Raw genomic sequence first — 10,045 nt, forward strand, 5'->3', positions numbered from 1 at the left:
ATAAAAGTAGGGATTTATTGATAAACAATATATTGAAAATATTATTAAAAAAAACTTAATATAATAATATCCTTATATAATCTTTATTTACTTATTATTAATATGAAAGATATACAATTTGAAATTATAGAAATATAAACAGATGATATACTTATTTTGACAAATCAAAAATTTATAGATTTCGAAAATTCAAAATTTAAAAATGTAGATATCAAAACAAAACCAAATGAATATTTAATATACAACTTACTTTTAATCTTTAATAGTTATATTATATGATAGAATGAAAATCGTCTGATTTTTATATAAAAAGGTTAGAAAAAAAAACTTATAAGAGTTATTAATTCTAAGTAATATTATAAGCAAAAAGCTTGAAGTATATATATTACAATAATTTGTTAATCAGAAGTGTTATACAATCTATTTATTATTGTACAATACCAAAATCTATTAAATAATAATATTAAGGTATTTAATAAAAGACTTAAATAATAAATAAAAAACCTTAATCAAGGATTTTCGTTTATCCCCTTTATATAAAATTATATAAAACTATTTATTTTTATTAATAAATCTTTTATAAATAATAAAGATTTAAATAATCAAATAAATTTTATTATTATATTAATAAATAAGAATATATCGGACAAAAACATATTCAAATTAATTAGGAATATTATACATTACAATAGTATGAAAAGTAAAAGAGTTATATATAATGTATTAGTTTTTGAAATATACAGTATAGTAGAAGATGTAGATATTAATCTTACAATAAAATCAACCTTACAAATCATTACCTTTCAATTAAATTTATCTAATGTTTTAATTATCGTTTGTATAGATTTATATTTATTATACAAATATCTTATTAAATTAAATACGATAAAAAAGAAAAGATTTATAATTAATATAATAACATTATAATAATTATATAAAAGAAAAGAATTTACCAAAGTTTAATGGATTAATAAACTTGATAATATTACCAATATAATAACAAAAGAAAATCCTAATAAAGTATTGAAAAGATTTATTAATACAAACATTTTTATTATACATATTGAAAGGTAGGTGAAACGAAAAATATGTATAAAAATCAATTAGATTTTTATATAAATATAAATTATAATTAGGAATAAAATTAATAATATTTTGTTTTTTTTAATTTTATTTTACAATTTTTTTTCTTTTTGAAAAGTTTTCAATAAATAATTTAATTCTAAATTAGAAAAATATAAAGAAAACTTAAGGATTATATAATAACAAAAGGAATATACGAATTAATCAATAATAAATAATTTTTCAATAAAACTAGAATTAAATAAAAGAGGATATTCGTAAATATTAAAGGCTTTTAAATTGACTAATAAAGAAAAAATAGAACTTTAATTAAAAGAAATATAAGGAGGTGGAGGTTAGTTAGTATTGTCCATTAATGATATAAGGATGTGAACAATCGAATTGTACACACCAAATCCTATAATCTTTTTATTTATAATTCCTATAATTATTACTGAAATATCCCTATATTTAATAATAATCTAAAAAGGGTGTAAAACTGTAATAACAACATTCCCTATAAAAATTCTCAATAAAAATTCTCAATAAAAATCCTACGATTTTGTATTAATAAGCTATTTATATACAATACCTATATTATATAAATTTATATAGATATAATTTGATTATATATATATAAAATAGAATTACTTAGTATTATTAAAAGAATAAATTAAAAATTATTATAATAATATAATATAAAAATTTACTCATCAATAAAAAGAATAGGATTTTGATTTGAATCTATTATTACATTTACTATATTGTATAATTAAAGAGTTCTATTTATATGAAAATATTAATATATTATATATAATACAAAACTAGTAGTAAATGAAGAGTAACTGATAATGTAAATTACTTATATCTCAATAGAAATTAATATATATTTTGAATAATCAATTAAATTCAAATTTTCTATAGTTTTAAAAGAATTAGTATAATATTGAATCTAGATATATCATTCGATATGGTTGGAGAATATATATATGATGGGATGATTTAGATTTTGATAATTTTAATAGTTTTCTAGTATAATGTTTGATTGATTTAAAACAAAGTTTATTATACTTGTTTAATTTATTATAGGAAACAGGGATTGGATTAAATGATGAGGTGGTTGTTTATTACAAGTTCTAAATATTAGTTTGATTTATACAAATTCTATTTGTACAAAAAATAAAGTTAAATTTGTATTGGAATATATGATCAATAATGTAATATTACATATTATACTTTACTTTATATATATATAAAGTATGTAAATAAAGATAGTATATATATATAGATATAACAATTCCCTCTTTATATAAAGAGGGTAGATAGAAATAAACAATCTTTTTAATTATATATATGTTACGGGAGCTGCCTCTAGGGTCACGTGGAAGTGTCTAGAGTTCTCTCGAGGTGGTTTAGACTAGACTTCAAGTAGGAATTCAATAAGGTTGTAACTGGTTGCAATTCTCGTAACTATAGTAATGAAACTAATGATTGTTCTTGAGCACGAAGCTCTACATTGTAATGAAACCCATTCCCTTATATAGACCTTCGTACTTTGATCGAATCGACAAGTCTACTCGACTACTCGAGTCGACAAGTTGAATCGACTTTCCTTCACGTGACACTTGTCCTCGTGACCTGGTAAGGCTACTGTTTATCTAACCTGTGCTTACTAGTTAACCTGTAGCCGCTGTGTATCCTGTGCCCACTGTAGGGTAGGTGCCAACAAAAGATAGGTACCTATCTTTTAACCACTACTTACTTATTCGGTTACCGCTATCTTTAGTTACCCTTTAATTCAACTGTCCCTACAGTGCTGTTTCGTAGGTTCCAACACCAAGGCCTTAGGTTTATCTTATAATCCATGTTGCGGTGCGGGTACCTCCGTAACAATATATTGTGTATACATACCTTACCAAGTCTGCTCAACAGTATATAGTATTAGATATTATTCTAATATAAATCTTTATGATGATTATAAAGATATAACAAGCGGTACCTTAAATAAATTAGTAGTTAATCAAGGTGTGTCTATTACACAACATATTCTTGATAAACTAATAGCTATACCTAGCAGTTAAATTTTATTTATTTATCACTAATCAAGCTGTTCCAGATTTAGTTGGTTTAATAGGTACACCTAAAACTAAAGGTTTAAAAACTAATGTTTATATTTTTACTCATAAAGCTACAAATCGTAAATATGTAGGATTAAGTAATAGTCTTTTAAGAAGACTAAACCAATAATTTAATTTTAAACATTTTAATTCAAAAGGTTCAGGACAATTAATACCTTTATAGTTTTTTTTTTTTTTTTTTTTTTTTATAAATAATTTAATTACTATATAATAACAAAGTTATAATAATAATAAAAAGATAAAAAAATACAAAAAAGATAGGTTTAAGAAGTTTAGCTGTTTTTCATATAAAACCAATACTAATCTTACATGAAAGAAGAAATAATTATAATACCTTATAAGTTTTCTTCTAATTACTATTTTTTATTTTTAGAATAATATTATTTATTACATAAAAGTTTTGATTTAAACACACAAAGAGTAGTTAATTTTAAAGTTAATCAAGGTAACCAGGTTTATTTATATGACTTATATGGAAGAACTCTATATTACTCTTCTAAGTCTTTAAATCAATTACAAGGTGACCTTGGAATACATCCCAATACTGTTAAAAGTTGTCTTAAGGGTAATAATTATTTAGATTTTTTTAGTCTTACGGATACTCTTATTGAGGGTGCTATTCCTGCTAATTTAAGTATCTACTGTAGTATTGTGATTGTGTAATGCATGGAATAAAAGATAGGAACCTCATACAGACAGACAGACAGACCCTTTAATGCCCGGATACACGTCTTGAATTTTGATTTTGATTCTGATTTTGATTTCAGTAAATATGTAAGTGATGAATACCACTTATCATAACTTGTATCTTGGTGGTCAAAATGGGTTGGCGATTGATTTATAGAGTTGAGTACCTAAGTGTGAGTAGGTGGATGCGATGGATTTGTTAGTATGTGATGAGGATAAGGGGAAGGATGAGGATGAGATGAGGGTGTAGAAAAGGTCGTTGGATTTGAGTGGGCGAATTGGAGGGGGAATTGTATGGGATGGGATGTTTAAGATTGTAGCCTTTGGAATTGAGCTGAGATGGAATCAACGATTGGAATGAATTGAAACAGAGTGAAACGTGGCGGGGGAAGATTTCATGTGTTGTGTATTACTCTACGCCCTGTTATGATGGAAGTGATTTTGGTGTGGGAGTGAGAGAGTGAGAGAGTGAGAGAGTGAGAATTGGGTGCTCGGTGATGATGTAGGTACCTATGTAGGTAGGTATGTATGTGAAGGAAGGCTGGTTGGTTGGTTGGTTGGTGGTTGGGATGGTAAATGGATTGGTTACATGGTTACGTGGTTATGAATATTTTATATGTTTTATTGAACTAAATCTATGAGAGGAATGATTAAAGATTGACTATCTACCTCGGTGTCTATTGTAGAAAAGTCTGAAGAGATGAATTGAAGATTAAAGTCATGGTGGTTTGTTAGATGCCAAATGCCTGAGTACTAGATAGACAGCTAAAAAGCCCTATGAAAACCCTATGAAAGATTTATTTCCTCTCCTCGAGTAGCCCTACTGTACTTTAATTCTCGTTTAAAGATTTCTATTAATGTGCGGTCTTAATATACATGTACATACCTACCAAAGGATAATGATGTACTAGAGATGGAGAAATGAACCAGTGAGCCAGTGAGCCAGTCTAATTGTTAGCTCAGGGACGAGGGGAATTATTGGTGCGTGTAAACGTGGTCAGTTTATGAGATAGTGGTGTGATTACTTGACGTGTGAGCTTGTTCAGTGGTTGGCTTGTTAGAGTGGAAAACTAATGCGTAGGTAACGGGAATTGTGGATAATGGAGAGGATGTTTTGTTATCGTGAAGGATGGAGATTGGCGTAGATGGGTTTGGAGACCATTGAGGGAGGGGAGGCGATGAGAGGTGATGCTAGAGAACAACATGTTGCGTGATGATGATGATGTCGATGATGATGTCGATGATGATGAATTCAGGGCAGGAAGTATTTCATTAGCCATTCATTACCCATGAATTTTCTACTTTGTAATCTTGGACGAATCTATTGATGAAATGTGATTTGCGTCATAAGGATTCTTTTACGCCGTTGCAGCTATAGAGCATATATATAGTTATAGATATATATAGATATATATAGATACGGAGCAGATAAACTAGGTAAAGTATAGGTAGGTACGTACCTGTAAATGTGCAAGGATTTTTTATATCACACCAAAATATTGTATTTCGACTGAGCCATGTCATCTTGGTAGATCTTAATTCCAATCGTAATCATAATCGTTGTATCAATCACATTTTTTGCCCAGGTCTGCTCTCGAGGTTAGAGTAAATCATCCATCCATCCACCCATCCACCCATCCGTTGATGAGTAAAACAATTAAAAAAACAATATTCTGCATAGCCGTTGCCCGATACATGTATGTTGGAAATTCTCTCGTGGGACTCTTGACGCCAAACAAGCCAATGAAAGCCTTAGACTAGGGTTTTGATTGGATGTATAGCGATAGAAGAAGAGAAGTCCTTGCTTGTAAAGACTTGCATGGCAGTATCTGAAGTGAAAAAAAAGTCTTGTTTTCTTTTCTTTCCTCCGTTCTGCATCGGATTCTGCACCTGCACCGAGTAGGTACCTAATGATAAGGTATTGATTGTATGGAGCTGGCTGACTTACCTAGCTAGCTACCTTGATCCGAAACGGTGCGGACGACACGACTTTCTTCGAGATATTTCTCACATCTTCCCAATAAAGCTTTTGCACATATTGAGAAACCGTTGACATCCCCCACCATATACAACCATACCATACCATAACATAACCTCAGACTCAGAGCTTTCATATCCCAAATTGGATATCTCGTCTTACCAACCGTGGATCATATATTGTGTCAAGTCAAACCTTATTCTCGATTTGAATCACGAGCAAAGCATAAGACGCCAGCAGACCAGCAGAACATATACCAAATCGCACTCAACCCCTCACTCAACCTTTATGAAGTAGCAAACGCCAAAAATAACATAGCCTCGCCGTTGAAGATGGCCCATTTTGACGCTTATGGCCGCCCCCTACGAGGCGATTCAGGGCCGGAATATGACTATGAGACCTACGAGACCTACAATTTCAATGATACCAACAGGCATGTGCCTGCCTATTCCATCCCCTCGACCTCGAATAGATATCCTACCGAATCTCGAGATTTACCATATGCTTCCCAAAGCGCATCAAGTGTACCACCACATTCACCACAACAGTCATACCCATCAAACAATAATAATATGGGAACAGCATATGGCGCCGACCGTGGCACTGCTGTAGATCACGATGCAGTATCGCCGGAGATAATTGCAGCAATCACGGAAAAGGTTAAGAGAGAACGTAAGTATTTGTTGTACTTCTCTTCATTGCATGTTTGTCGTTTGTGAGGGTTGTTGAGCCTCACCCGTTGCCCATGCTTACTGAAACCTATTCACTTAGTCTTCGAACATCTGAAGCAAACAGGCTCCATTGATGACCAACCGCGAGCCTCATATATGCAACGCGAATACTCTGAGAAATCCAACTCGACAAATCAATCTCCTCCCCCTCTAGATAACCGCAGAGTTTACACTCCTCCTTCACCAACTTCCACCACCAAACCAACCTTTCCCCCTCCACCTACAGAACCTATGAGATCTCCTCCAGCAAGTCCTTCCTCGGACAAGCCTTCCGTAAGGTTCAATGACCGTGATCGGGATCGGGATCGTGTTTATAATGAGCGACCGGCGCAGAAAGTTCACCGCACATACTCGACCTTGGAATTATCTACAATTGATCACAAATGGGGTCGGTTGTTTGATAATGATTCTCGGCCTACGGAAAGGTTGGGGCAATTCTTGAGAGGACTTGCGAATCATATTGTTAGTCTTCCTATCCTTTGATGAGGCATTTCGGTGTGACGAGGCTTTCGCCGCATCATTTTATGTTCACTCCAATCTGAGGCTTTGTTAAATGACCTACTGACACCATTCACAGGTGGATGATTTTGCGCCCAAAAGGAGTATTGTGATTACACCTTCGAAAATGGCAACATATTATAGCTCATATCCTATTGACAACAAGGAAATGCATCCATATGTTGGTAAGATCTCCTAATCTATATCTCAGCTCCACCCATGCTCACAGATCTAGCTATTTTCAAGAATTTGTCCAATACACAAATTTCGAAACTATACCAAGATCTTGGATGTCAACATCACCTCGTCCAAGAAGATTTCCATTCGGCTCCTACGATACCGGCCTTGACTCCACTTGGATTTGCACATTGGATGATGATTCAGATTTCCGCTTATCCTAGCGAAGAATCCGAGAGGCTAGGAAAAGTTGTCTTAGCTTTGCCGATTAATGCCGATGGGCAAATGGTAGATGGAAAACCGGAACGTTTACCAAAACAGATATCACGCCACCTATTACCTAATACCGGGGATCGTGAATTGGAGAAACTTATGAGGACTTCATTATTTCACTTCTCTAATGAACTTGGCATTTCTCATAGCAGCAGAAGCAAGCCAACAACCTCGAGCGTACCTCTTCGTCAGACATCACCCACTCATCGATCGCAATCCCGTTCTGATGATACACCTCAACCCAGGGCCTCCTCATACATAGGCCCCACTAGCAAGCCTATAGAACGAGAACGTATGCCTTATGCTGGAGCCCCTTCGGCCGCATCTGAGTCGTCAAGCGTCGACGAGGGACCAAGTGTACCGATTGAACGCGAAAGGAAACCATATTCCGCCCAGCCTGGTAGTGGCAAGACTCACACCGAAGCCAGTAATCCTAATTTCCCGAACAGGCCTGGACGGGCGAATTCTACTAGTCGCGTAAAAGAGCCGCAAGAACGTGAGCGTAGTCGGTCAAGACATACCCGTAGGCAAAGTAATGCAAGCCAGGATAATTATAAGCCACCACCACTATCATCTTCGAAACGCAGTCGTAGTCCTCAATTCAAGAGCTATAGTCATTCTACACCAACCAATATTGATAATGGATCTAGCACTTATGTGCCATCGCCTGCCAGTTTCCCACCCGCCTTTGCACCCTCGTCATATGGATCGACTAATTCCTTCCCTCCTCCACCTTCTTCCGATATTCGAGACTCGAGAGATAGGCGACGAGACGACCGGACTCACCGTAGAGGAGCAGAAGATGATCGTTTCTCAAGTACTACCCATATCAATGATTTTTCAAGTCCGAGAGATGCCGAGAAATGGGATAGGTTACACGAGGGACTAGATTCGAGAAGTAGCGATTATGACCGTGATCGTCCCACCAAATCTACGGGCTCTGCATACAGTGAACACACAACTAGGAGCTCGTATATGGAACCCACAGTCGGCGCTGATTATGAGGATTGGTATCGAGGTAGTGGGTTGGATAAGAGTATGAGGAATAGTATGTATTACTGATGTGTTGGAAGGAAGCAACTGGAAATTCCGGGCATCATATTAACGAATGATTTCTTATTGATGATATGATATCATATGATGATGAAAGATGAGAGACGAGGTTTATGGATTGATATTGACATTGCCATTTTTATGTTTTGGATACGGTCGTTTTTTGGATCTGGAAAATTAACGGGTTCTCGCTTCTATTTTGGGCAAAGGATAGGGATCAGATATGGAATTAGGAATTGGATACTGGATTTTGAATATTGAGGTATCGGGGGGCAAGGGATGGATTGGAATGGTTTGGTTTGGTTTCTTGGTAACGGCATCATCAAATATTAGATGTATGTATGTGTTTTGTCATTTAGCGTTGAGGTTTTAGGGTTGGGTCTGCAGATTGGTTAGCAAGCAAGTACGATACCATTATTGGAAATTTTTATGAGATTTATGTCTTTTTTGGGGGGTGGCTTTTTGGGCTATGGCTTCTTGTGCTAGTTTGGATTTGAGGCGATGTGATATTATGTGATTTGAATTGAGTGGTTGTGATTCGATTTGATATGACTTATGTGCTGAGACGGGGAATTGGTATTGCATTGTATTGCATTGCGGTATGCATGCATGCTCTTGGGGGTTTTTGGCGTATGATGATTTTATGGGTTATGGGTGTTATGGGAGGTACGGAATGGGGAGAGGAGGCGAGGGGTAGCGAGCGAGCAGAGGAATTCAAGAGCGCGGATGGGGATGGATGGATGGATGGATGGATGGATGGATGGATGGATGGATGGAGGGTAGGAGGAAGGAAGGGGAACGTGGGGTGGAGGGATGATTGGATTTAGTTTGCTCGATGGCTTGTTGGGTGGTTGAATGGTTGAGTACCTAGGTAGACTAGCTCCCTAGATGTAGATAGATGTATAATGAAAAGATTCTTCTTGGCTAGTGACATGTGGGCATTTGTTTAATGCGAGAAATTGGAAATTGAAGGTGGAATCGAATGGCACACTACCTTACCTCATCTCCTCACCGTCTCACTTCTAAGCATCTCATCTCATTTACTTTGTTTTATTCATAATCAATACCATTCCATACTATACCTGCTTATATACATAACATATAAATTAAGCCTGCCAACCAAACAACCATCCATCCGTCCTCATTCACGCTCTCATCTTATTCTCACCCTCATCCTCGTGCGTATCTCGCTCTCGCTCTCAAGTTTCGAGGTTTCGAGTTTCGAAATCATCCACATTTCATGATGAAAGGGATGTAAACACAGAGTGGTGCATATCCAAATATATACAAAAGTCTCCGACAAACTCCATCATTTCCCTTTCTCCCCCGGTTCCACCCACCCCATCCCATGCCATCCGATCTAAACCCCCTCAATCTAGTATCGCCGCAAGTTTTCACACCTCTTTTCTTGTCTAGAACCCCATATTTCTTGTTTCTCTTCTCTTTCT

The 10,045-nt window shown here is 35.0% G+C and overlaps 1 protein-coding gene across 1 annotated transcript; it reads left to right on the forward strand.

Annotated features, from left to right (window-relative positions):
• Nucleotides 1-6,197: 6,197 nt before the first annotated feature.
• EAF01_009410 (uncharacterized protein) lies at nt 6,198-8,606 on the forward strand (the record flags this gene model as incomplete). Its single annotated transcript, XM_038917666.1, has 4 exons — nt 6,198-6,537; nt 6,637-7,058; nt 7,174-7,279; nt 7,330-8,606. 4 exons carry the CDS (start codon nt 6,198-6,200, stop codon nt 8,604-8,606), a joined length of 2,145 nt encoding a protein of 714 aa, XP_038766475.1.
• Nucleotides 8,607-10,045: the final 1,439 nt, after the last annotated feature.

The sequence above is a fragment of the Botrytis porri genome (assembly GCF_014898465.1).
Source record: "Botrytis porri strain MUCL 3234 chromosome Unknown BPOR_014, whole genome shotgun sequence".
Classification (NCBI taxonomy): Eukaryota; Fungi; Ascomycota; class Leotiomycetes; order Helotiales; family Sclerotiniaceae; genus Botrytis; species Botrytis porri.